Source organism: Tachyglossus aculeatus, chromosome Y4 (assembly GCF_015852505.1).
Source record: "Tachyglossus aculeatus isolate mTacAcu1 chromosome Y4, mTacAcu1.pri, whole genome shotgun sequence".
NCBI lineage: Eukaryota > Metazoa > Chordata > Mammalia > Monotremata > Tachyglossidae > Tachyglossus > Tachyglossus aculeatus.
In genome coordinates, this window is record NC_052096.1 from 1790416 (window position 1) to 1818415 (window position 28000).

At 52.8% G+C, this 28000-nt stretch overlaps 1 protein-coding gene across 1 annotated transcript; it reads left to right on the plus strand.

Annotated features, from left to right (window-relative positions):
* The first annotated feature begins 23 nt into the window (after window positions 1-23).
* On the plus strand, window positions 24-27995 carry C2 (complement C2). The gene is made up of 18 exons (XM_038768707.1): window positions 24-152; window positions 296-496; window positions 3681-3866; window positions 11346-11519; window positions 12499-12597; window positions 14044-14177; window positions 14477-14615; window positions 16783-16929; window positions 18894-18983; window positions 20857-20997; window positions 21283-21377; window positions 21464-21575; window positions 21724-21889; window positions 23825-23901; window positions 24009-24100; window positions 26151-26277; window positions 26619-26668; window positions 27563-27995. Exons 1-18 carry the CDS (start codon window positions 107-109, stop codon window positions 27743-27745), a joined length of 2259 nt encoding a protein of 752 aa, XP_038624635.1. The 5' UTR covers window positions 24-106; the 3' UTR covers window positions 27746-27995.
* The last annotated feature ends 5 nt before the right edge of the window (window positions 27996-28000 follow it).

Below are 28000 nucleotides of genomic sequence, written 5' to 3' on the forward strand. Positions count from 1 at the left end.
AACAGCCAGGGTAGCTGACCGGGCGGCCCTGATTTTCGAGAAGTCAGCTGACTCCTCTCCCCTGGCAGATCGGCCCACCCCGCCTTGCTGCCCCAACGCTGGCACCATGTCCCGGCTGCCAGTTATCTTCCTTCTGCTCGCCTCCTTTCCAGGTAGGGCATTCCACAGGGATGGAGGGGGGTCTGCGGTGGCGGGGCGGGGGGACGGTCCCTTCCATCCGCCTCCCTCCGGCTTCTGGACGGGGATCCCTGCGGGCCCCCTCGTGTTCTCCCGCTGCCCATCTGTGCCCTCTCAGGCGGCACGGCCCCTGCCCGCTTCTGCTCCCAAGATGTGACCATCAGAGGTGGCAGCTTCTCCCTCAGCGATGGACTGGCCCCCGGAAGCCGGCTGATGTACGCCTGCCCGTCCGGCTACCACCCTCACCCCGTGGGGCACCGGCTCTGCAAGGAGAATGGACGGTGGCATCCTCCGAGGACCACCCGGGCCGCCTGTAAAGGTCAGAGGAGGGGCCGGGGTCGGGGGCACCAGGTGTTGCCCTATTACTCTATTTATTCATTTATTTTACTTGTACATATCTATTCTATTTATTTTATTTTGTTAGCATGTTTGGTCTTGTCCCCCTTTTAGCCTGTGAGCCCACTGTTGGGTAGGGACCTGCTCTAGATGTTGCCAACTTGGACTTCCCAAGCGCTTAGTCCGGTGCTCTGCACACAGTAAGCGCTCAATAAATACGATTGATTGATGGATTGGTTCTCTGTCTCCCCCTTCTAGACTGTGAGCCCACTGTTGGGTAGGGACCGGCTCTATATGTTGCCAACTTGGACTTCCCAAGCGCTTAGTCCAGTGCTCTGCACACAGTAAGCGCTCAATAAATACGATTGATTGATTGATTGCCCCGAGGGTCAGTCCTCTGCGTCCCCACCAGTCTGTCTTGTGCTCTCCAGGGTCCCGGGGTCCCCCAGCTCTCCGTTCCCCGGCGGCAGATTCACCTTTGACCTTCCAGTGTCCATTACACCTCAGACTCTCTCTGCCCAAGGGACCCAAGCACCCTTTCCCCCAGCCTAGGACACCCACCCCATTCCCCAATCAAGGCAGCCTCGCTGAAAGAGCCTGTACTTCCCAAGCGCTTAGTACAGTGCTCTGCACACATTAGGCGCTCAATAAATACGATTGAATGAATGAATGACTCTGGGTTCTCATCCCGGCTACGCCACTTGTTTGCCAGGCGACCTTAATTGTGGTATTAGTTCCCCCTTCTAGACTGTGAGCCCACTGTTGGGTAGGGACCGTCTCTAGGTGTTGCCAACTTGGACTTCCCAAGCACTTAGTACAGCGCTCTGCACACAGTAAGTGCTCAATAAATACAATTGATGGATTGATTAGTTGGACTGAGGTATTTGTGAAGCACTTACTATATACCGAGTAGTGTACTAAGCGCTCAGGGTGATACAAGATAATCAGGTCAGATAGAGTCCCATACGGGGGGCTCCCGGTCTAAAGGGGAGGGAAAATAGATGCTTGGGAAAGTCATTTCCCTTCTCGGGGCATCAGTTTCCTCATCTAATGGCAATAATAAGAACTGTGGAATCAGTTCATTCAGTCATTCAATCGTATTTATTGAGCGCTTACTATGTGCAGAGCACTGGACTAAGCGCTTGGGAAGTACAAGTTGGCAACATATAGAGACGGTCCAGCGTGGCTCAGTGGAAGAGCCCGGGCTTTGGAGTCAGAGATCATAGGTTCGAATCCCGGCTCCGCCACATGTCTGCTGTGTGACCTTGGGTAAGTCACTTAACTTCTCTGAGCCTCAGTTACCTCATCTGTAAAATGGGGATTAAGACTGTGAGCCCCACATGGGGCAACCTCATTACCTTGTTCCCCCCACCAGCGCTTAGAGCAGTGCTTTGCACATAGTAAGCGCTTAACAAATGCCATCATCATTATTATTATTATTACCCAACAGCGGGCTCATAGTTGAGCACTAACTCTGTGCCAAGCACTGTACTGAGCGCTGAGGTAGATACAAGATCATCAGGTCCCGAATGGGGCTCACGGTGTAAGTGGGAGGGAGAACAGGGATTGGATCCCCATTTTGCAGATGAGGGAACTGAGGCACAGAGGAGTGATGTGATTCATCCAAGGTCACACAACAGACAAGCGGCAGAGCTGAGATTCGAATTCAGGTCCTCAGATGCCCAGACCCAGGATCTTTACATTAATAGTAATAATTGAAGTATTTGTTAAGTGCTTACTGCGTGTCAAGCACTGTAACTAAGCACTGGGGTCAGGTCCCACATGGGACTCACAGTCTAATAGGAAGGAGAACAGGGATTGAATCCCCATTTTGCAGGTGAGGAAACTGAGGCACAGAGAAATGAAGTCAGTCAGTCAATCGTATTTACTGAGCACTTACGGCGTGCAGGGCACTTTAATAATAATAATAATAATGGCATTTATTACGCACTTACTCTGTGCAAAGCACCGTTCTAGGTGCTGGGGAGGTTACAGGGTGATCAAGTTGTCCCACGGGGGGCTCACACTCTTCACCCCCATTTTCCAGATGAGGTCACTGAGGCCCTGAGAAGTGAAGTGACTTGCCCAAAGTCACCCAGCTGACAATTGGCAGGGCCGGGATTTGAACCCCTGACCTCTGACTCCAAAGCCCGGGCTCTTTCCACTGAGCCACGCTGCTCAGCGCTTGGGAAAGTAGAAGATACCATTCACTCAGTCTTTCACTCAATCGTATTTATTGAGCGCTTACGGTGTGCAGAGCACTGGACTAAGCGCTTGGGAAGTCCAAGTTGGCAACATCTAGAGACGGTCCCTACCCAACAGCAGGCTCACAGTCTAGAAGGGGGAGACAGAGAACAAAGCAAAACATCTTAACAAAATAAAATGAATAGAATATGTACAAGTAAAATAAATAAATAATAGAGTAATAAAGATGTAAAAACATCTATACAGGTGCTGTGGGGAAGGGAAGGAGGTAAGGTGGGGGGGGATGGACGGGGATGTGGCAGATACACATATATGTATATATGTATATATGTATATATATATATATATATATATATGTGCCATATCCCCCTAGATATGGAGTAGAGTGAGAAGCAGCGTGGCTCAGTGGAAAGAGCCCGGGCTTTGGAGTTAGAGTTCATGGGTTCAAATCCCAGCCCCGCCACTCATCAGCTGTGTGACTTTGGGCAAGTCACTTCACTTCCTTATGCCTCAGTTCCCTCCTCTGTAAAATGGGGATGAAGACTGTGAGCCCCCAGCGGGACAACCTGATCCCCTTGTAACCTCCCCAGTGCTTAGAGCAGTGCTTTGCACATAGTAAGCGCTTAATAAATGCCATTATTATTATTGTATACCAATATGGCAGACACATTCCCTGCCCATTGCAAGCTTATAGTCCAGCGGAGGCTTCCTCAAGTGACTCGCCCAAGGTCACACAGCAGGCAAGTGGGGCCGAGTTGGGATTAGAAGGCAGGTCCTCTGGCTCTCAGGCCTGGGCTCTATACACTAGGCCACGCCGCTTCTCTCTTGGCCGCATGGGGATTCAACACGCGCTCTCCCTCCTGCCTCGGTTGGCCTCGGCTCTCCCTCATGATCATGATCGCCATTTCTCCCAGAAGACGCTGAGCCTCCGTGTGTCCCCCCCCCGCCCCCTCTGTCCCCAGCTGTTCGTTGCCCGGCCCCGGCCGCCTTCGAGAACGGCTACTACACTCCTCGCCTCATCTCCCACCCGGTGGGCGGCAACCTGACCTTTGAGTGCGAGGAGGGCTACAGGTTGCGGGGGTCCCCGCTCCGGCACTGTCGCCCCAACGGCCTGTGGGACGGAGAGACGGCCGTGTGCGACGGCGGCGGTGAGCTCTGGGGCTGGGGACCAGGGGAGAGAGACAGGGAAGACTAGGAGGGGCTGAACAGGAAGCCGGGCGGAGCGAGTTTTTGTTTTTAAAAAACAAAAAAAGGTATTTGTTAAATCAATCAATCAATCAATCGTATTTATTGAGCGCTTACTGCGTGCAGAGCACTGTACTAAGCCCTTGGGAAGTCCAAGTTGGCAACATATAGAGACGGTCCCTACCCAACAGTAGGCTCGGGTAGGGACTGTCTCTATATGTTGCCAATTTGTACTTCCCAAGCGCTTAGTACGGTGCTCTGCACATAGTAAGCGCTCAATAAATACGATTGATGATGATGATGATAAAAAGGGGGAGACAGAGAACAAAACCAAAACATACTAACAAAATAAAATAAATAGAATAGATAGGTACAAGTAAAATAAATAAATAAATAGAGTAATAAATATGTACAAACATATATACATCTATACAGGTGCTGTGGGGAAGGGAAGGAGGTAAGATGGGGGGATGGAGAGGGGGACGAGGGGGAGAGGAAGGAAGGGGCTCAGCCTGGGAAGGCCTCCTGGAGGAGGTGAGCTCTCAGTAGGGCCTTGAAGGGAGGAAGAGAGCATGCTTTCGGTGTGCCAGGCACTGTACTGAACGTTGGGATAGATAAGTCAATCAACGGTATTTATTGAGCGCTCACTGTTATCCGTGTCTTACTGAGCTTACGGTTTCTGTTTACCGTTATATTGTACTCTCCCAAGCCCTTAGTATAGTGCTTTGCGTGATGATTGTATGAATGAATAAACGAATAATGCGTGCAGAACACTGTTAGGGGAAACAGCGTGGCCCAATAGATAGAGGACAGGCCTGGGGTTCTTTCATTCATTCATTCGATCGTATTTATTGAGCGCTTACTGTGTGCAGAGCACTGTACTAAGCGCTTGGGAAGTCCAAGTTGGCAACATTATAGAGACGGTCCCTTCCCGACAGCGGGCTCACAGTCTAGAAGGGGGAGACAGACGACGAAACAAAACAAATGCCGGCTCCACCACTTCTCTGCTGTGTGACCAAGGCGAGTCGCTCGACTTCTCCGTGCCTCAGCTACCTCGTCTGTAAAATGGGGATTGAGACTTTGAGCTCCACCTGGTACAGGGACTGCTTCCAACCTGATTTGCTTCCATCTACCCCACCGCTTAGTAAGGCGCCTGGTACATAGTAAGCACTTAACAGAGAAGCAACGTGGCTCAGTGGAAAGAGCCCGGGCTTTGGAGTCTGAGGTCATGGGTTCAAATCCCAGCTCCGCCACTTGTCAGCTGTGTGACTTTGGGCAAGTCACTTAACTTCTCTGGGCCTCAGTTACCTCATCTGTAAAATGGGGATTAAGACTGTGAGCCCTCCGTGGGACAAACCTGATCATCTTGTAACCTCCCCAGAGCTTAGAACAGTGCTTTGCACATAGTAAGCACTTAATAAATACCATTAAAAAACCCCGAATACCACAATTGGTATTATTATTATTATTATTATTACCAGACTTGGGAGAGTATAATAATAATAATAACGATGGTATTTGTTTGTTATAGTAAGCACTGTTCTAAGTGCCAGGGGGATACAAGGTGCCCCGCGTGGGGCTCCAAGTCTTAATCCCCATTTTACAGATAAGGGAACCGAGGCCCAGAGAAGTGACTTGCCCAAAGTCACCCGGCTGACAATTGGCGGAGCCAGGATTTGAACCCGCGACCTCTGACTCCAAAGCCCGGGCTCTTTCCGCTGGGCCACGCTGCTTCTCTTGGGAGTATGACCCGACAGAGTTGACAGACACATTCCCTGCTCACAGCGAGCTCCGCGTCTAGAGGGAAATCTAGATACAAGATGATGAGGTTGCCCCACGTGAGGCTCAGAGTCTTAATCCCCATTTTACGGATGAGGTAACCGAGCCACAGAGCCACCCGAGGTCAAGTGGGAGATAAGGGGTGGAGATGGGATTAGAACCCAGATCCTCTGACTTCCAAGCCTGGGATCTTTCCACTAGGCCACACTGCTCAGTGGGGATCGGTTTCCCCAGTGCTGCCCGAGATGCCTCACCCCGCCAATTTTTCCCCAACCTGGTGCCAATTCAGCGCCAACGTTTCGGGGGGTGGAGGGGCTCCAGAACCCAGACAGGGTCCATATCAACAGCCCCTGACACCCCACCACCCTTCCACCCCAACTGAAACTCCCACAGTTCAACTAAATAATAATAATAATAATAATAATAATAATAATGATGGCATTTGTTAAGCCCTTACTATGTGCAAAGCACTGTTCGAAGCGCTGAGGAGGATACAAGGTGATTAAGTTGTCCCATGTGGGGCTCACAGTCAATCCCCATTTTAAAGATGAGGTAACTGAGGCTCAGAGAAGTGACTTGCCCAAGGTCACCCAGCAGACATGTGGCGGAGCCGGGATTCGAACCCCTGACCTCTGACTCCAAAGCCCGGGCTCTTTCCACTGAGCCCCCGCTGCTTCTCTAAAAGACAGTCAGTCAGTCAGATGTATTTACTGAACGCTGACCGCGTGCAGAGACCTGGAGTGAGGGCTTGGGAGAGGACAATAGAACGATAAACAGACACATTCCCTGCCCTGCCAGACCTTGCGGTCTAGAGGGGGAGACAGACATTAAGATAAACAAATAAATGGATTAATTAATAATAAATGAAGGCGGAGTGGAGGTGGAATTTTAGGGGGAGCCCAAGCCGCTTTTCCCGTCAGACATCTCCCGCCCGCTCCCCCCGCCGCCCTGTTCCCACCCGACTGCGGTGAGGGCACAGTCTGCTCTCCCCCCGGGGTCAACCACGGCCACGGCGACCACGGGGGCCCCAAGTTGGCTGACAATAAGGTGTTCTGACCTCCGCCTTCCTCTCCCAGGGGAGGGACAGAGAGTTGGGCCCTCATCCTCCAGCAACTGCCTCCTGCCTCTCCCCTCCACTGGGCCCCCCGGGACTTTCCCAAGACCGAAGGAGGAAAGGGCTGACCGGGCGGGTGGACAGGCGGAGGAAAACAAAACTGGCCCTCAGCAGTGGTGGGAAATCCCCACCTCTTCCCGTCTCCCACTGGGCCCAGGGGCACCGGCCTTCCGCTATTCCTCAAAGACTAAGCCCCCCTTTGCCCTTCTCCCACCGTCTTCCACGGCGCCCTGACTCGTTCCCTTTATTGCCCCGGCCATCCGCTATTCCTCAAAGACTAAGCCCCCCTTTCCTCTTCTCCCACTATCTTCCACGGCACTCTGACTCGTTCCCTTTATTGTCCCGGCCATCCGCTATTCCTCAAAGACTAAACCCCCCTTTCCTCTTCTCCCACTGTCTTCCACGGCATCCTGACTCGTTCCCTTTATTGCACCGGCCATCCACTATTCCTCAAAGACTAAGCCCCCCTTTCCTCCTCTCCCACTGTTTTCCACGGTGCCCTGACTCGGTGCCCTGACTTGTTCCCTTTATTGCCCCGGCCATCCGCTATTCCTCAAAGACTAAGCCCCCCTTTCCTCTTCTCCGACTGTCTTCCACTGTGCCCTGACTCGTTCCCTTTATTGCACCGGCCAGCCACTATTCCTCAAAGACTAAGCCCCCTTTTCCTCTTCTCCCACTGTCTTCCACAGCACCCTGACTCGTTCCCTTTATTGTCCCGGCCATCCGCTATTCCTCAAAGACTAAGCCCCCCTTTTCCTCTTCTCTCACTGTCTTCCACGGCGCCCTGACTCGTTCCCTTTATTGTCCCGGCCATCCGCTATTCCTCAAAGACTAAGCCCCCCTTTCCTCTTCTCCCACTGTCTTCCACGGCACTCTGACTCGTTCCCTTTATTGTCCCGGCCATCCGCTATTCCTCAAAGACTAAACCCCCCTTTCCTCTTCTCCCACTGTCTTCCACGGCATCCTGACTCGTTCCCTTTATTGCACCGGCCATCCACTATTCCTCAAAGACTAAGCCCCCCTTTCCTCTTCTCCCACTGTTTTCCACGGTGCCCTGACTCGGTGCCCTGACTTGTTCCCTTTATTGCCCCAGCCATCCGCTATTCCTCAAAGACTAAGCCCCCCTTTCCTCTTCTCCGACTGTCTTCCACTGTGCCCTGACTCGTTCCCTTTATTGCACCGGCCAGCCACTATTCCTCAAAGACTAAGCCCCCTTTTCCTCTTCTCCCACTGTCTTCCACAGCACCCTGACTCGTTCCCTTCATTGCACCGGCCATCCGCTATTCCTCAAAGACTAAGCCCCCCTTTCCCCTTCTCTCACTGTCTTCCACGGCGCCCTGACTCGTTCCCTTTATTGCCCCGGCCATCCGCTATTCCTCAAAGACTAAGCCCCCCTTTCCTCTTCTCCCACTGTCTTCCACGGTGCCCTGACTCGTTCCCTTTATTGTCCCGGCCACCCGCTATTCATCAAAGACTAAGCCCCCCTTTCCCCTTCTCTCACTGTCTTCCACGGCGCCCTGACTCGTTCCCTTTATTGCACCGGCCATCCGCTAATCCTCAAAGACTAAGCCCCCCTTTCCTCTTCTCCCACTGTCTTCCACGGTGCCCTGACTCGTTCCCTTTATTGCACCGGCCATCCGCTATTCCTCAAAGACTAAGCCCCCTTTTCCTCTTCTCCCACTGCCTTCCACAGCACCCTGACTCGTTCCCTTTATTGCACCGGCCATCCGCTATTCCTCAAAGACTAAGCCCCCCTTTCCTCTTCTCCCACTATCTTCCACGGCGCCCTGACTCGTTTCCTTTGTTGCGCCGGCCATCCGCTATTCCTCAAAGACTAAGCCCCCCTTTCCCCTTCTCCCACTGTATTCCACGGTGCCCTGACTAGTTCCATTTATTGCACCGGCCATCCGCTATTCCTCAAAGACTAAGCCCCCCTTTTCTCTTCTCCCACTGTCTTCCACGGCGCCCTGACTCGTCCACTTTATTGCACCAGCCACCTGCTATTCCTCAAAGACTAAGCCCCCCTTTCCTCTTCTCCCACTGTCTTCCACGGTGCCCTGACTCGTTCCCTTTATTGCACCGGCCATCCGCTATTCCTCAAAGACTAAGCCCCCTTTTCCTCTTCTCCCACTGCCTTCCACAGCACCCTGACTCGTTCCCTTTATTGCACCGGCCATCCGCTATTCCTCAAAGACTAAGCCCCCCTTTCCTCTTCTCCCACTATCTTCCACGGCACTCTGACTCGTTCCCTTTATTGCACCAGCCATCCGCTATTCCCCAAAGACTAAGCCCCCCTTTCCTCTTCTCCCACTGTCTTCCACGGCGCCCTGACTCGTTCCCTTCATTCATCCCCAATTCCAGCCTCGCAGCCCTTATTCCATCTCCGTCATTTCTTTATTTTTACTCATGTCTGTCTCCCCATCGTGACCTTAAGCTCGTTGTGGGCAGGGAATGCGTCTATCGTTCTAGTGCACTCGCCCAAGTAGTTAGTCCAGTGCTCTGCATTCATTCATTAAATACGATTAATGAATATTCATTTAATATTTAATAAATATTCATTAAATACGATTGATTGATTCATTCATTCATTCATTCAGTTGGATTTATTGAGCGCTTACTGTGTGCAGAGCACTGGACTAAGCGCTCGGGAAGTCCAAGTTGGCAACATATAGGGACGGTCCCTACCCAACAGCGGGCTCACAGTCTAGAAGGGGGAGACAGACAACGAAACAAAACACGTTAACAAAATAAAATAAATAGAATAAATATGTGCAAATAAAATACAAAATTTATTTACTATAAGTAAATACGTTTATTTATTATATTCATTATAATAAATAATATTATTTAAATATTATTTATTTATTTATTATGAATAAATAAATAATTTAAATAAATAAAATAAATAATCTGCACACAGTAAGAGCTCAATAAATATGATCGACTGACTGACGGAGCGACTGAATATCTGGAAATAGATCGCACGGGAGCAGCAGGCGGTGGGAGGCAGGTGGGGCCCGGGCCCTGGACCCCCAAGTAGGTGGGCCAGACTGACGACTATTACAGCTCGGTAACCCCGGCGTCTCCAGGACAGTGGTCACCCTGGCAGCTTTTCTTTTGTAATGGCATTCATTAAACCCTGACTATGTGCCAGACGCTGTACTAAACGCTGGGGTAGATACAAGACCATCAGGTCGGACACAGCCCCTGTTCTACATGGGGCTTTCAGTCTTAATCCCCATTTTACAGATGAGGGAACTGAGGCACAGAGCAGCACGGCACAGGGGCTAGAGTACGGACCTGGGAATCAGAAGGTCGTGGGTTTTAATCCCGGCTCCGCCACTCGTCTGCCGGGTGACCTTGGGCAAGTCGCTTCACTTCTCCGGGCCTCAGTGATCTCATGTTCACTTCAGTTCTCTGGGCCTCAGTGACCTCATCTGTAAAATGGGGATTGAGACTGTGACCCCACCATGGGACAGAGGACTGTGTCCAACCGGATTTGCTTGTATCCACCCCGGCGCTTAGTACAGTGCCTGGCATGTCATAAGTGCTTAACAAATTCCATTATTATTATTACTATGAGAAGCAGCGTGGCTCAGTGGAAAGAGCCTGGGCTTTGGAGTCAGAGGTCGTGGGTTCAAATCCCGGCTCCACCGGTCAGCCGGGTGACCAGGCAAGTCACTTCACTTCTCTGTGCCTCAGTTACCTCATCTGTAAAATGGGGATGAAGACTGTGAGCCCCCCATGGGACAACCTGATCACCTTGTAACCTCCCCAGCACTTAGAATGATGCTTTGCACATAGTAAGCGCTTAGTAAATGCCATTATTATTATTATTATTTATTATTATTCTAATCCCGACTCCACCGATTGTCAGCTGTGTGACTTTGGGCAAGTCACTTAACTTCTCTGTGCCTCAGTTACCTCACCTGTAAAATGGGGATGAAGACTGTGAGCCCCCCGTGGGACAAGCTGATCACCTTGTAACCTCCCCAGCGCTTAGAACGGTGCTTTGCACATAGTAAGCGCTTAATCAATGCCATTATTATTATTATTAATAACAATTTCCTACTCTGACACTAGCGTCAGAGCCCGGGAGACTTGAACGGGCAGAGGAAGGCCGAGGCTTAGAACGGTGCTTTGCACGTAGTAAGCGCTTAATCAATGCCAGTATTATTATTATTATTATTAATCATTTTTATTCACAAGCGCCCACAGCTCCTACTCTGACACTAGCGTCAGAGCCTGGGAGACTTGAATGGGCAGAGGAAGGCCGAGGCGAGTGGTGGTGAGGGACTCCCCCGGGGCGGCCCTGAGCCCACATCCTCATCATGATCATCATCAATCGTATTTATTGAGCGCTTACTATGTGCAGAGCACTGTACTAAGCGCTTGGGAAGTACAAATTGGCAACATATAGAGACAGTCCCTACCCAACAGCGGGCTCACAGTCTACAAGGGGGAGACAGAGAACAAAACCAAACATACTAACAAAATGAAAGAAATAAATCCTCCACCCTGTCCCCCCACCCCCTGGTGTCCCCCACAGAGGGGCACTGCCCAGACCCCGGCATCCCGGTGGGGACCACCCGGACGGGGTCTCGCTTCACGGCGGGGGACAGGGTTCGGTACCACTGTACCGGGAAGCTCACGCTCATCGGCTCTGCCGAGCGCGAATGTCGGAGCAACGGGGCCTGGAGCGGGGCCGAACCCATCTGTCGCTGTGAGTGCCGGACCCCCACCCTTCAAGCCCCCCACCCTCGGAGACCCCGGTCCTCCCAACTCCCCTACCCTCTCTCTGAACCCCCTGCTTCTCCTGGCCTTCCGTCCTACAAGCCCCCATCCCCTGAGCTCCCTAATCAATCAATCAACCATATTTATTGAGTGCTTACTGTGTGCAGAGCACTGTACTAAGCACTTGGGAAGTCCAAGTTGGCAACATATAGAGACAGTCCCTACCCAACAGCGGGCTCACAGTCTAAAAGGGGGAGACAGAGAACGAAACCAAACATACTAACAAAATAAAATAACCATTCATTCATTCAATCGTATTTATTGAGCACTTATCGTGTGCAGAGCACTGTACTAAGCGATTGGGAAGTGCAAATCGTCAACAGAGACGGCCCCTGCCCGGCCACGGGCTTACAGTCTAGAAAGGATGGAGGGAGAAGCAGGAGGGAAGAAGAGAAGGAGGGAGGAGGAGCAGGAGGGAAGGAGAGAAGGAGGGAAGGAAAGAGGGGAGAAGGACGGAGGAGGGACCACTCCAACCCCGGAGGTCCCGCTCTGCCCTACCAGGAGAAGCAGCATGGCCTAGTGGCAAAAGTTTGGGCTTGAGAGTCAGAGGACTCTGGGTTCTAATCCCAGCTCTGCCACTTGTCCGCTGTGTGACCTTGGGCAAGTCACTTCCCTGCTCTGTGCCTCAGTCACCTCGTCTGTAAAATGGGGATTAAGACTGTGAGCCCCAAGTGGGACTACCTCCTTACCTCATATCTACCCCAGCGCTCGGGACAGTGCTTGACACGTAGTAAGCGCTTAATAAATACCATTATTTATACCTCCAAACCCTTCTGAGTCCCCTGACCCTCCAAGCACCCCCGGATCCTCCGAGATCCCTCCACACTCCAGGCTCCCCGATCCTTCCAGCCCCCTTATTTCCCACCCCCGAGCCCCCCAACCCCCAAGCATCCCCTGTCTCCCTGCAGCCGCCCATTCCTTTGACTTCCTGGAAGACGTGGCCCCGGCTCTGGGCACCTCCTTCGCCCACCTCCTAGCTGGCACCAATCCCCTGATGCAGAAAGACAGTAAGAACTGGGGGCAGGGCCGGTCCGCGGCGGTGGTCCCAGGAGGGAGAGGGTCCCAACTGGGGACGTGTGGTGACCTCAGGACCGGAGGGTTGGAAATGGGGGTCGGGGGGGTGGTGAGAAGGGAAGGGCCGGACTTTGGGGAGCACAGAACGAGAGTGGGGCGAAGCAGGGAAACCATGGGTGGTGCAGGATGTGAACCCCCTGTGGGCCCGGGGAAAAGAGGGCTTAATCAGTCAATCAATCAATCAATCAATCGTATTTATCGAGTGCTTACCGTGTGCAGAGCACTGGACTAAGCGCTTGGGAAGTCCAAGTTGGCAACTTAGAGAGACGGTCCCTACCCCACAGTGGGCTCACGGTCTAGAAGACGGAGGCTTAGTCAGGGAAGGCTCCTTGGAGGAGATGGGCCTTCGGTAAGGCTTTGAAGGTGGGGAGAGTGATGATCCGTTGGCTCGAAAGAGGGAGAGGCAGGATGTGGACAAGGGTGGTGAGATAGACGAAATTGAGGTACCGAGAAGCAGCGTGGCTCGGCGGAAAGAGCCCGGGCTCGGGAGTCAGAGGTCACGGGTTCTAATCCCGGCTCCGCCACATGTCTGCTGTGTGACCTTGGGTAATTCACTTCACTCCTCTGAGCCTCAGTGACCTCATCTGTAAAAGGGGGATGGAGACTATGAGCCCCACGTGGGACAACCTGATCACCTTGTATCCCCCCCAGCGCTTAGAACAGTGCTTCGCACATAGTAAGCGCTTAACAAACGCCATCATTATGATTATTCTTACTACAGTGAGAAGGCTGCCATTAGAGGAGTGAAATGTGCGGGCTGGGTTTTAGTGGGAGAGTAGTGAGGTGAGGTAGGAACGGGTAAGGAGATTCAGGGCTTCAAAGCGGGTAGAGAAGCAGCGTGGCTCAGTGGAAAGAGCCCGGGCTTTGGAATCAGAGGTCATGGGTTCGAATCCCGGCTCTGCCAACTGTCAGCTGGGTGACTTTGGGCAAGTCACTTAACTTCTCTATGCCTCAGTTCCCTCATCTGTAAAATGGGGATTAAGACTGTGAGCCCCCCGTGGGACAACCCGATCACCTTGTAACCTCCCCAGCGCTTAGAACAGTGCTTTGCACATAGTAAGCACTTAATAAATGCCATTATTATTATTGTGAGGCATTTCTGTTTGATGCGGAGGTGGATGGGCAACCACTGGAGGGTCTTGAAGGGTGGGGAAACCTGGCCTGAATTTTTTTTTTGAAAAACGATCCGGCAGCAGAGTGAAGTATGGACTGGGGCAGGGAGAGACAGGAGGCAGGGATGTCAGCGAGGAGGCTGATGCAGTAACCCCAGCGCCTAGTAGGGCGTTTGGCACATCGTGAGCGCTTAACGAGTCCCCCGCTTATTATGATCGTGATTGATTCCGGGGGTCGTGGCCCCGGCCTTCCCCACTGGCTTCCAGGCAACGTGGCCCGAAGAATCAGCATCCAGCGCTTGGGGCTCCTGAATCTCTACCTGCTGCTTGACGCCTCCCAGAGCGTGTCCCTGGAAAACTTCAAAATCTTCAAGGAAAGCGCGGAGATCATGGTGGACCGGGTCAGCAGGAGGGAGAGGGAGGGTCTCACTTCTCCAGCACCCCCCCCACAAACTCAGTTCCCATCCTCCTCTCGGTCTTTCCCTCAGTTTCCCCCTCGGTCCCCGACTTGGCTCCTTGCCCCTAGTCCCGCTCCAGTCAATCGATCAATCAATCAATGGCATTTATTGAGCGCTTTCTGTGTGCAGCGCACTGTACCAAGCTCTTGGGAGAGTCTGGTAGACATGGTCCGTGCCCACGAGGGGTTCCCTGGGTTTGCCACTCAGGGCTGGCCTTCCTCTTCTCTCGTTCCCCTCCGCAGCTCTTCAGTTTCGAAGTCAACGTGAGCGTGGGCATCATGACCTTCGCCTCGAAGCCGAAAACCATCCTATCCGTCCAACATCCAAACTCCAGGGATGTGGCCGAGGTGTTTAACATCCTGGAGGGAGTCCAGTACAAAGGTGTGCTCTTGGTCTCCGGGCGTCCCGTGGTTTGCGAAGGAGCGTCGGGGTGTCCGTTGGTAGTTCAGGAACTCCCTGGGCCATTCATTCATATTTACTGAACGCTTACTGTGTGCAGAGCACTGGACTAAGCACTTGGGAGAGGACAGTATAACAAAAAACACACATATTCCCTGCCCACAGCGAGCTTACAGTCTAGAAGGGGAGACAACAGAGATGGACAGAAGAGCTGCGGGGCTGGGAGGGGGGATGAATAAAGGGAGCAGATCAAGGCGTCGTGGAAGGGAACGGGAGAAGAGGAAAGGAAGGCATAGTCAGGGAAGACCTGGTGGGTCTTCAATAAGGCTCTGAAGGTGGGGAGAGCCATTGTCTGTCGGATTTGAGGCGGGAGGGGGTTCCTAGCTTGAGGCAGGATGAGGCTGAGAGGCAGTGAGATAGACGAGATCGAGGGACAGTGAGAACATTGGCATCGGAGGAGCAACCAGCTGGGTTGTAGTAGAAGAATAGCGAGGTGAGGTGGGAGGGGGCAGGGGGATCGAGTGCTTTAAAGATGGGGAAGACGGTAGTCTAGCTCTTCGGTTGGCTAACGGTCGCGATGGGGATGACTGGAATCCAGGTGGCTCAGTTTCCAGGTCTGCGGTCCGTCGGCTCTACCCCAGAGACTCACCAGGCCCTCCTCGCCGGGCGTCTAGAACCCGCCTTTGGTTCTGTCTAGAAGGGGGCACAGACATTAAAATAGATTACGGACAGGTACGAAATCAGTCGATCAGTGGTATTTGTTGAGCGCTTACTTTGTGTCGAGCGCTGCACTAAGTGCTTGAGAGAGAACAGTACAACAGAGTTGCCAGACACATTCCCTTAGAGTGGAGCATAAAAATGATTTGTGGATATGGACTGAGAGGCTGAGGGTGGGGTGAGTATCATATGCTAAAAGGGAACAGATTCAAGTATGTAGAGGACGCAGACGGGAGAGGGAGTGAGGGAGATGAGGGCTTAGTCGGGGAAGGCGTCTCGGAGTAGGTGGGATTTTAATCGTTCATTCATTCATCCATTTAATCGTATTTATTGAGCGCTTACTGTGTGCAGAGCACGGTACTAAGCGCTTGGAAAGTACAATTCGGCAACAGATAGAGACAATCCCTATCCAACAACGGGTAAGGCCTCGAAGGTGGGGAGAGCGATGGTTGGTGTTAAGTGGAAAAACGTGGCTTTCTGGAATGGAAACAGGGACGGGAATGGGAATGGCCTGGGATTCCTAATGTGAAGCTGATTCCGGGGGATTCTGGATAGATACGGGTCTGTCGGGCGTTTCCGCTTTGGCCTCTGGAGTCTGGCCCCTCTGGAGAGTCCTGGCCTCTCGTGGGGAGGGTTGGGGGGAGGCTAGAGGGGTCCCGAGGGAGTCCACGCCCCGAGCCCCAGTTCCCTCATCTGGAAAATAAGGTTGAAGACTGTGAGCCCCACGTGGGACAATCTGATTACCTTGTATCTACCCCAGTGCTTAGAACAGTGCTTGGCACATAGTAAGCGCTTAACAAATATGAACATTATTATTATTATTATCATTATCATTATTATTAGAAGTGGTGGAGGCAAGTTTAGAACCCAGGTCCTTCTGAAGCCCAGGCCCGGGCTCTGTCCACTAGGCCACGTTGCTTAGACACGATAAATACGATTGAATGAATGAATGAATGTATATGTTTGTACATATTTATTACTCTATGTATTTATTTTACTTGTACATATTTATTCTATTTATTTTATTTTGTTTATATGTTTTGTTTTGTAGTCTGTCTCCCCCTTCTAGGCTGTGAGCCCGCTGTTGGGTAGGGACTGTCTCTAGGTGTTGCCTACTTGTGCTTCCCAAGTGTTTAGTGCAGTGCTCTGCACACAGTAAGCACTCAATAAATACTATTGAATGAATGTTTGTACATATTTATTACTCTATGTATTTATTTTACTTGTTCATATTTATTCTACTCATTTTATTTTGTTAATATGTTTTGTTTTGTTGTCTGTCTCCCCCTTCTAGACTGTGAGCCCGCTGTTGGGTAGGGACCGTCTCCCTATGTTGCCGACTTGTACTTCCCAAGCGCTTAGTACAGTGCTGTGCACACAGTAAGCGCTCAATAAATACGATTGAATGAATGAATGAATGAATATTTGCCAGATCACCAGGACGGAACCGGGACGAACACATTGGCAGCCCTGAGGAAGGTCTCTGAGATGATGAGTAATCAGAGGGCGTTCTACTTAAAGAAAGGTTGGGAGAAAGAGTGGAAGGAAATCCACCACGCCATCATCCTTCTGACAGACGGTGAGGGGACCTTCAATTTTGGGGGGGATCTTGGGTGGGGGGTGGTCCGTCACAGCCAGCTCTCACAGACCCCTGAAACTGGCTCGAGGGACGGGAGGAGAGAATTACTGGCCCAGGGAGCATCTCGGTCCGGGGAAAAGAGCCCGGGCCTGGGACGGCTCCGCCGCTTGCCTGCTGAGTGATCTTGGACGAGCCGCTTCACTTCTCTTGGGCCTCAACGTCCTTATCCGTAAAATGGGGATTCGATACCTGTTATCCCTTCTCCTTAGACCGTGAGCCCCAGGTGGGACAGAGACTGTGTCCAATCTGACGACCATATACTTACCAATGCTCAGCACAGAGGAAGCACTTCTCAAAGATAACGATAATTACTACTATCGTTATTATTATTATTATTGAAAGGCCTTTTGGCCCAACCCCCTGCTTCCAAGAGGGCCACCGTCGGGCCCAAGACAGATGTCAGTTTGTCAGAAACGGCTTCGGGCTGCAAAGCCGAAACCCCCTAGGCCGTCTGACCCCGGGCCTAACTCTCCTTCTAAACCATCAGTCCATCAGTGGTATAGATTGAGTACTTAGTTGCTCGGGAGAGTACATCCCGACTCCGCCACTCGTCTGCTGTGGGACCTTGGGCAAGTCACTTAACCTCTTTGTGCCTCAGTGACCTCATCTGTAAAATGGGGATTAAGACTGTGAGCCCCATGTGGAACAACCTGATCACCTTGTAACCTCCCCAGGGCTTAGAACAGTGCTTTGCACGTAGTAAGCACTTAATAAATGCCATCATTATTATTATTATTACAACGTAACTGGTGTCATGTGATCCTACCTTCTAACCTCTCTTCCCCTCACTGTGGTTTTTCCTCATCTCCCCGGGGGACAAACGGGGACTGTGTTTTGTCAGCATCCCTTCCCCTCACCCCGCCCTGCCGGCCCCTCTCTATTTCGACATGGCCATTTCCTCATCCGTACGGCCTTCCTCGTTCCGGACCGCACCCCGCCATCTCCCCCGACATTTCCCCGATGTTTCCTCAGTCTTTTCCAGCCCTTGCATCATTCCGTTATTTTTCCCTTGGCCCCGTTCCAGTTCCTCTGTGTCCCTGGCCCGGTGTGGTAATCCCAAACCAGATTCAGCAATGGGGGAAAGTTTCTCTGAAGGAACAGAGGGGGGTCTGGGGTATTTGGGGTGGGGACGGGAGGTGGCCTGGGGGTGAGGAGGGAGCGATCGATCAATCAGTCATTCGATTCCTGGTATTCATTGAGCGCTTACTGAGTGCCAAGCGCTGTACTGAATGCTTGGGAGAGGGTGGTACATCAGAGTGGGTTGACCCTCTCTGCCCTGCCCTCAAGGAGCTGTCTAGTTGGGGAGGCAGAAGTTAAAATTAATTAAAATAAAAGCAACTCCCCTCCCAGTGATCTCCCCCTGCCCCTTCAGCATACCATTCTCCTCTCTTCTGCCCCACACCACCCAGTATCCTTTATTATAATAATAATAATAATAGCATTTATCTGCCCCACACCACCCAGAATCCTTTATAATAATAATAATAATGGCATTTATTAAGCGCTTACTATGTACAAAGCACTGTCCTAAGCGCTGGGGAGGTTACAAGGTGATCAGGTTGTCCCACGGGGGGCTCACAGTCTTGATCCCCATTTTACAGATGAGGGAACTGAGGCGCAGAGAAGTTAAGTAACTTGCCCAGAGTCACCCAGCTGACGATTGGCGGAGCCGGGATTTGAACTCACGACCCCTGAGTCCACTGAGCCATGCTGCTTTGTGCCCGACCCCCCAGCCCAAGGTGTCCCGAAACACTCTGCTCACCAGAGGCGTTACCTGCCTTCACGAAGCACTGCAGAAAATCCTGAACGCCCTCAGCTTTGACCATGGCTGCCCTCCGGCCCCTTCTGGCCCACCCCCGAGAGACCCTGACCTCTCCCCACCCCTCACCGCCGTCTCTCCCCAGGAAAGTCCAACATGGGGGGGACGCCCAAAACGGCCATCGTCGAGATCAAAGAAGTCCTGGACATTACTCCGGAGAGGGAAAACTACCTGGGTGAGTCCCTCCTCTCCCCTAGGCCGCCTGTTCCAATCCCCGTTGACCAGCCTGCCTCGGTTGGGGGTGAAGAAGGGGTATTTCCGGGCCGGTGGCTTTCACGCGCGGGGACGGAGCAGACCCTGGACACCTGGTTCCCAACAGTGAGATGGTATCCGCGAGGGTGAGAGTCGCTAAGAGAACCCCTCCGGCCCACTTCCTCACTGCGGCCCCCCAAGGGGTTGTTTCATGGAGTCCCAGCTGAGGCCAGGCCCAAACCTCTTCCACGAAAACTCGGGTGTTTGCTGAATTTCAGAAGGCCAAGGGCATCTGAAGCCGGCCTTATCGACTTTAGATAAGGGCCGGTTCCCCTGAGGAATCGGGCCCCGGGTCGGTAGGAAGATGGGGCGGGCCCTGCCGGGGAGAGGGCTGGAAAGGCTGACCTCCATCGTCATCATCATCAATCGTATTTATTGAGCGCTTACTATGTGCAGAGCACTGTACTAAGCGCTTGGGAAGTACAAATTGGCAACATATAGAGACAGTCCCTACCCAACAGTGGGCTCGCAGTCTAAAAGGGGGAGACAGAGAACAAAACCAAACATACTAACAAAATAAAATAAATAGAATAGATATGTACAAGCAAAATAAATAAATAAATAGAGTAATAAATATGTACAAACATATATACATATATATACAGGTGCTGTGGGGAAGGGAAGGAGGTAAGATGGGGGGGATGGAGAGGGGGACGAGGGGGAGAGGAAGGAAGGGGCTCAGTCTGGGAAGGCCTCCTGGAGGAAGTGAGCTCTCAGTAGGGCCTTGAAGGGAGGAAGAGAGCTAGCTTGGCTGATGGGCAGAGGGAGGGCATTCCAGGCCTGGGGGATTCCAGGCCCGGGGAATCCTACTGTGTACGAAACATTGTACTAAGCGCTTGGAAGAGTCCAGTAGAGTTAGTAGACGGGATCCCTGCCCTCCAGAAGCTTCCAGTGTACTGTGTCCAGAGTACTGAACTGAGCACTTGGGTGAGTCCGATCGAGCCGGCAGACACTTTCACTCATTCGTTCGTTCGATCGTATTTCTCGAGCACTTACTGTGTGCAAAGCACTGTAATAATAATAACAATGATGATGATGGCATTTATTAAGCGCTTACTATGTGTAAAGCACTGTTCTAAGCGCTGAGGAGGTTCCAAGGTGATCAGGTTGTCCCACGGGGGGCTCACAGTCTTCATCCCCATTTTCCAGATGAGGTCACTGAGGGCCAGAGTAGTGAAGTGACTTGCCCAAAGTCACCCAGCTGACAATTGGCGGAGCCAGGATTTGAACCCATGACCTCTGACTCCAAAGCCCGGGCTCTTTCCACTGAGCCATGCTGCTTCTCTACTAAACGCTTTTCTGAACTAAACGCATAGGAGAGGACACTATAACAATAAACATTCACATTCCTTGTCCACAATGAGTGTAGTCTCTGCCCCAGCTCCGCCTCTTGTCAGCTGTGTGACTTTGGGCAAGTCACTTAACTTCTCTGGGCCTCAGTCACCTCATCTGTAAATGGGGATTAAGATTGTGAGCCCCACATGGGACAGCCCAATCACCTTGTATCCTCCCCAGCGCTTAGGACAGTGCTTTGCACATAGTAAGTGCTTAACAAATACCAAAATTATTATTATTAACTGACAGTCCAGGAGTGTTGCCGTGGAGACGCTGTGGAGCCTCCAGTGCTCCAGATCCCAGTCTAGCGGGACAAGAAGCGGCCGTCTCCTGGAGCGTCTCGGGTGGGCAGGCGGGCGGCCCTCGGGTCAGGCTGCCCCGGGCCATGCTGGTGGGTTTCCCCGGGCCCCGCTCCACCACCCTCCACCTGACGCCCCGGGCTTCGTTCACCTCCCGGCCAGACATCTACGCCATCGGGGTGGGAGACATGGATATGGACTGGAAAGAGCTGAATGAGATGGCCTCCAAGAAGGACGGCGAGAGACACGCCTTCATCCTCAGGGACCCACAGACCCTGCGGCAGGTCTTTGAGAACATGCTGGGTGAGCGTCCCCGGGACCTGCCCCCGGGGCCCGCCCCTCTGGCCCTGCTCCGTCCCCTCCCAGGCCCCCAGGCCCTGCTGTCTCCTGCCCCGGTTTCCGCCCCTCCTTCCCTGACTGGGGACCACAGGGTGGCTGCCCAAGGGGCTGATCCCTGGACTTCCTGCTTGGTCTCCCCACCCTTCTCTCCCGGCCCTCTTCACCCTCCCGTCCCCCCTTCCAGTCTCTCCCTCCTTCCTCCCCTCCCTCGCCCTTCGTGGGGCCTCACCCCCTCGCCCCCCGGTCCAGACATTTCCAAGTTTGAGAACTCCATCTGTGGCCTGGGAAACGTGTCCGCCAACGCCACAGACCAGGAGAAGCATCCCTGGCACGTCACCATCAAGGTAGCGCCCAGGGCCGGAGGGGGGCTGGAGGGTGAGGCCGGGTCCCAGGTCTGGCCTGACGGACGGGGCTCCGGGTTCCCCTGTAGGCCACGACCCGGGAGACCTGTCGTGGCTCCCTCATCTCCGACCGATGGGTCCTGACTGCGGCCCACTGCTTCCATGACATCGAGGACACGGCCCTCTGGAGGGTGACCGTAGGCAAGAGGGGGCGGGTTCTCCCCGAATCCTTCCCCTCCTTTCCCCCGGCTCCCAGTCCCCCCATCCCTGCCCTCCGAGACCCAGGCTCAGCTCCTGCCCCTTTTCGGGGCACTCCGAGTTCAACCGGCTCCCCGTACGTCACCCTTAGGGGACCCCGGTCCCAGGAGGAGCCAGGACATGGAAATTGAGGAACGGATCATCCACGAGGGCTTTGACGCCCTGGCCAAGAGACACCTCGGCATCCCCGAATTCTACCACAACGACATCGCCCTGCTGAAGCTCAAGGAGCCCATCAAGTTGTCCAGCGTGGCCAGGTGCGGCTGACTCGGTGTCCGCCTCTGACTGGGGAGACCGGGGCGGGGTGCCCGCTCCTGAATAAGGAGACCGACGGGATGTCCACCTCTGACGGGGAGACCAGCGGGGTGTCCACGTGTGACTGGGGAGACTGGTGGGGGGCCCGCCTCTGACTGGGGAGACCAACGGGATGCCTGTATCTAACAGGGGAGACTGGCAGAGTGCCCGCATCAATCGATCAATGATTTTTATTGAGCCCTTTTTTTTTTAAGTAGTATTTGTTAAGTGCTTACTATGCGCCCGCATCTGACAGGAGAGACTGGCAGAGCGCCCGCATCAATCGATCAATGATATTTATTGAGCGCTTTTTTTTTCAAGTAGTATTTGTTAAGTGCTTACTATGCGCCAGCCTCTGTACTACACGCTAGGGTAGATACAAGCTAATCAGGTCGGACGCAGTCCACGTCCCACGTGGGGATCACCAGTCTTATCCCCATTTTACAGATGAGGACTGAGAAGGTGGGCAGGGGTCCAGACTTCTGGACTTCACTGCCGGGGCATCCGAGCTCTACCTCCGGCGGGTAGCGCAACGGGAGGGTGGTGTCTTCTCATGGAAAGAATCCGGGTCTGGGACTCAGGAGACTCAGCTACTAATGCCAGCCTGCTGCATTACTTTAAGAAAGTTGCTTGACCTCTCTGTGCCTCAGTTTTTCTCCTCTGTAAAAGGGGATAAATTACCTGCGCTCCTTCCTTCTTAAACTTAGCTCACGTGTCTATGAATTGTTTATATCACTGCCTGTCTCCTCCTCTAGACCGGAGGCTCTTTGTGGTCAGGGAATGTGTCTACTCAGTGCAGCGCTTAGAACAGTGCTTTGCACAAAGTAAGCGCTTAATAAATGCCATCATTATTATTATTATTACCAATTCCATTAGGTTGGACTCTCTCAAGTGCTTAGGCCAGTGCTCCACACACGGCGCTCAATAAATATGGTCAATTGACTACCGACTCTGTTGTGTTGGACTCTCCTAAACTCTTAATCCAGTGCTCTGCTCACGGCGCTCAATAAATACGGTCAGTTGCAGCGTGGCTCAGTGGAAAGAGCCCGGGCTTGGGTGTCAGAGGTCATGGGTTCAAATCCCGGCTCTGACAACTGTCAGCTGTGTGACCTTGGGCAAGTCACTTCACTTCTCTGGGCTTCAGTGACCTCATCTGTAAAATGAGGATTAAGACTGTGAGCCCCCCGTGGGACAACCTGATCACCTTGTAACCTCCCCAGCGCTCAGAACAGTGCTTGGCACATAGTAAGCGCTTAACAAATACCATCATCATTATTATTATTATTATTATTACTGACTCTGTTGTGTTGGACTCTCCTAAACTCTTAATCCAGTGCTCTGCTCACGGCGCTCAATAAATGCGGTCAGTTGCAGCGTGGCTCAGTGGAAAGAGCCTGGGCTTGGGAGTCAGAGGTCATGGGTTCAAATCCCGGCTCTGACAGCTGTGTGACCTTGGGCAAGTCACTTCACTTCTCCGGGCTTCAGTGACCTCATCTGTAAAATGAGGATTAAGACTGTGAGCCCCCCGTGGGACAACCTGATCACCTTGTAACCTCCCCAGTGCTTAGAACAGTGCTTTGCACATAGTAAGCGCTCAACAAATACCATCATTATTATTATTATTATTACCGACTCTGTTCTGTTGGACTCTCCTAAACTCTTAATCCAGTGCCCTGCACACAGCGCTCAGTAAATACCGTTGATCGATTACCAGCTCTGTCGTATTGGACTTTGCCAATCGCTTAGTCTAGTGCTCTGCACACAGTCAGCGCTCAATAAATTGATAGATCGGGTGGCCCGGGGACTGTACGGGGCCTGATGATCTTGCCCCGCCACCCGCTAAGCGCTTAGGAAATGCCGTTAGTAACTGTTGTCCCGGTCTCTCCTCCCGCCCCTAGACCCATTTGCCTCCCTTGCACTTCGGGAGCCAACGTGGCCCTCAAACGCCGCCCGTCCAGCACCTGCCGTGACCACGGTAATCCGGGGCCGGGGAGCCGGGGCGCCCGGGGAACCGGCAGCCGGGCCCGGGGGGGCGATGAGGTCTCAACCGGGTCTCCCCGCTTCCCGCCCTCCACCTCCTAGAGTCGGATCTCCTGAACCAGCTCCAGATTCCAGCTCATTTCATCTCCTTGGACGACAAACAGAAGAACCTCGTGCTCAGGACGGGCAAGGAGGTAAGGGAACCCAGGGGTCCTCCCCGCGCCCCCCGATTCCACTTCCGTTGAGCCCGTGGGAGTCTCTTTCACTGTCTCGTTTCCAGTTTGCCCCGCTCTCCTCCCCAGATGGCTACTGCCTGACCCAAACCCTGTAGTCGTTATGGCAACAGGATTTACTGAGCGCCTATTGAAGTACAGTACATGGAAGCAGTGAAGTCTAATAGATAGAGCCCGGGCCGGGAGTTAGAGGACCTGAGTTCTTATTCCGGCTCCGCCGCGTATCTGCTGGGCGACTTTGGGCAAGTCACCTCACTTCTCTTAAGAGAAGCAGCATGGCTCAGTGGAAAGAGCCCGGGCTTTGGAGTCAGAGATCATGGGTTCCCCACAGCACCTGTATATATGTATATATGCTTGTACATATTTATTACTCTATTTATTTATTTTATTTGTGCATATCTACTCTATTTATTTTATTTTATTAGTATGTTTGGTTTTGTTCTCTGTCTCCCCCTTCTAGACTGTGAGCCCACTGTTGGGTAGGGACCGTCTCTATATGTTGCCGACTTGGACTTCCCAAGCGCTTAGTACAGTGCTCTGCACACAGTAAGCGCTCAATAAATACGACTGATTGACTGATTGATTGATGGGTTCAAATCCATGTTGTCAGCTGTGTGACTTTGGGCCAGTCACTTCGCTTCTCTGTGCCTCAGTTACCTCACCTGGAAAATGGGGATTAAGACTGTAAGCCCCCCGTGGGACGACTTGGTCACCTTGTAATCTCCCCGGTGCTTAGAACAGTGCTTGGCACATAGTAAGCGCTTGATAAATGCCATCGTTATTATCATTATTATTATTCTCTGGGCTTCGGTTACCTCATCTTTCAAATGGGGATGGTGACCGAGCCCCACGTGGGACGTGGACTGAAGATACTCCAGCGCTCAGTATGATGCCTGGCACATAGTACGTTCTTAACAAATTAATAGTAACAAAATTAGAGAAGGTGCGTGGTCTAGTCGAAAGACCACGGACCTGAGAGTCGGAGGACCTGGGTTCTAATCCCAGTTCTGCCAGTTGCTTGCTGTGTGACCTTGAGCAAGTCACTTAACTTCTCTGTGCCTCAGTTACCCCACTTGTAAAATGGGGATTAAATCCTCCTCCCTCCTAGGTAGTTGTTGCCGACTTGTACATCCCAAGCGCTCAGTACAGTGCTCTGCACACAGTAAGCGCTCAATAAATATGATTGAATGAATGAATGATTCCCTTTTCGCCCCCTTCCCTTGCTGGAAATGGATTGGGCCGTCTTCCCGTTGCCTCTCTGAAGTGTTTGGAACCATCCTTATCTCCTTCCCCTCCCCACAGCACCTGTGTATATGTATATATGTTTATACGTATTTATTACTCTATTTATTTTATTTGTACATATTTATTCTATTTATTTTATTTTGTTAATATGTTTCGTTTTGTTGTCTGTCTCCCCCTTCTAGACTGTGAGCCCGCTATTGGGTAGGGACCGTCTCTCTATGTTGCCAGCTTGGACTTCCGAAGCGCTTAGTACAGGGCTCTGCACACAGTGAGCGCTCAATAAATACGACTGAACGAATGAATGATTGAATGAATGAACGAATACTTAGAACGTGAGCCGCATGTGGGACAGGGACTGTGTCTAACTGATTAACTCGTCTCTCCCCTAGTGCGTAGAACAGAGCCTGGCACATAGTAAGTGCTCAATAGGTACTAAAATGATTAACAGATGCCATAAAAAAAAGCATTGTGCTTCAGTTCTCTCGTTCGTCAAATTTAAATACTAACATTTGCCCCTTTCTAGATCTCAGGGAGCTTGAGACTAAAATGAAATTACGTAGATTGGGAGAGTGTTTGGAAGTACGTGTGCTAGAGGAAGACAAAGTGGTACTCACAGTTTGTAACCATGTTTCAAATTAGAAACATCCTCGTTCAGGTCCCCGGGCCCATCCCTCCGTCTTCTCCCCCATCGGTCGTCGCCCCCCAACTCTCTCCCCCGGCCCGGCCTGCCCTGTCCCGGCTCTGAGCCTCTCCTCCCGCCTGGCAGCTGGCAACCTGTGCTCGGGGCATCCTGCAACCTCAGTCCACGTTTGCCAACTTGGTGGATGTCGGGGAAGTGGTGACGGAGCAGTTCCTGTGCAGCGGCCTGAAGAACGATGACTCCCCCTGCAAGGGTGAGTCCTGGGGGCTTTTTTGGGGGGCAGAGATGAAGGAACGGCTTCTGGGAGGGCAAGGATGTCAAGAGCTGGAATTAGGGGGTCAGGGGATCCCACATTTCTTCCATCAGTCATCATCTCCCGGGGCCCAGGAATTTGTTGAGTCCCCTGAGGGTGTGGTGCACTAATTAGGCCCTTCGGAACAGCCCAAAGTCTCATTCCCTGCCCTCAAGGAGCTTATGCTCGCCCCCGGGGGGGAAGACAGACACGAAAATACCAGCTCCACTGTCAGAGGCCCGGGGTGGGTGGGCCGAGCAGGGGGCAGAGGGTGACCCCTCCCTCCCTCCCTCTCCCAACAGGAGAATCCGGGGGGTCCGTTTTCTTCCAGAGGCGATCCAGGTTCTTTCAGGTAGGGAGAGATTCATTCATTCATTCATGCAATCATGGGACAATTTATTGAGCGCTTACTGTGTGCAGAGCACAGGACTAAGCTCTTGGGAAGTCCCAGTTGGCAACATACAGAGACGGTCCCTACCCAACAGTGGGCTCACAGTCTAGAAGGGGGAGACAAAGAACAAAGTAAATAGAATGTGTACAAGTAAAATAAATAGAGTAATAAATACGTAAAAACGTATATACGTATGGGGGTGAGCGATGAGAGGTGGGGATGAGGAGTAGGGTCTGATCCTGTGGGTGGAAGGAGTGGTGGGGGAGGGTGCCTCCAGGCTCCAGCGGCGTTTGGTGGGGTTTGAGTGTGAGTGGCCTAGCGGAAAGAGCCCGGGCCTGGGACTTGTACTTCCCAAGCGCTTAGTACAGTGCTCTGTGCATAGTAAGCGCTCAATAAATACGATTGTTTGATTGATTGATTGATTGGGAGTAGAGGACCTGGGTTCTCATCCCGCTCCTCCACTTGCGTGCTCCGTGACCTTGGTCCAGTCACTTCACCTCTCTGGCCCTCAGTTCCCTCGTCTGCAAAATGGAGATTCGATCCCTGATCTCCCTCCGCCCCCATGTGCGACCTGACGATCTTGTATCCACCCCAGGGCTCAGTACAGTGCTCGGCACACAGTAAGCACTTAACAAGTGCCGCAGCTGTCATTGTCGTTATTATCATCACGGCTCCGGCGCGTGACCTCAGGCCAGTCACTTCACGGCCCCGGGCCTCATCTGTAAAATGAGAGTAGAATACGGGTCATCCCGCCCTCCTTCGTCCCGGGGCCGACGAGTAGCCCGGCGACGGTGGTTATGACGGGGTTGCCGATGCCGCTTCTCCCCCGCGCCCCCGCCCCTCCTCTCCTTTCAGGTGGGGCTGGTGAGTTGGGGTCTACACAACCCCTGCTCGGCGTCCCGAGGCCAGGGTCCCGTCCAACGCCGCCCGCACCCGGGCGGCCTCCAGCCCCGCGACTTCCACCTCAACCTGTTCCGCCTCCAGCCGTGGCTGAGGCAGCACCTGGCGGGAGACTTGGTCTTCCTGCCGCTCGGCTGACCTCTGACCTTCCAGTCCAGGCCCCCTTCCATCCCCACCTCCTCCTCAGGAGCCCGGGCACGCGGACATCACCCCCGTCCAACCAGACCTGAGTTTCCGCACCTTTCCAGGCCTCAGTTTCCTCGTCCGCCCTCCCTTCTCCCCCCATGCCACCCTCCGCTTCCCGTTCCCTTTCCCCCTTCGACTGCCGCTCGCCCCGACCCCGCTCCGCCGCCGTGACTCCAAATAAAATCCAGGCCCTTCCCAGGTGCCCGT

Excerpts from the sequence above, each read along its gene's own strand:
- C2 (XM_038768707.1), top strand. The coding sequence starts at position 107 with ATGTCCCGGCTGCCAGTTATCTTCCTTCTGCTCGCCTCCTTTCCAG. Across the intron at positions 18,984-20,856 it reads GGAGAGGGAAAACTACCTGG|ACATCTACGCCATCGGGGTG; the intron begins GTGAGTCCCTCC and ends CCTCCCGGCCAG. Across the intron at positions 21,576-21,723 it reads CCTCTGGAGGGTGACCGTAG|GGGACCCCGGTCCCAGGAGG; the intron begins GCAAGAGGGGGC and ends CGTCACCCTTAG.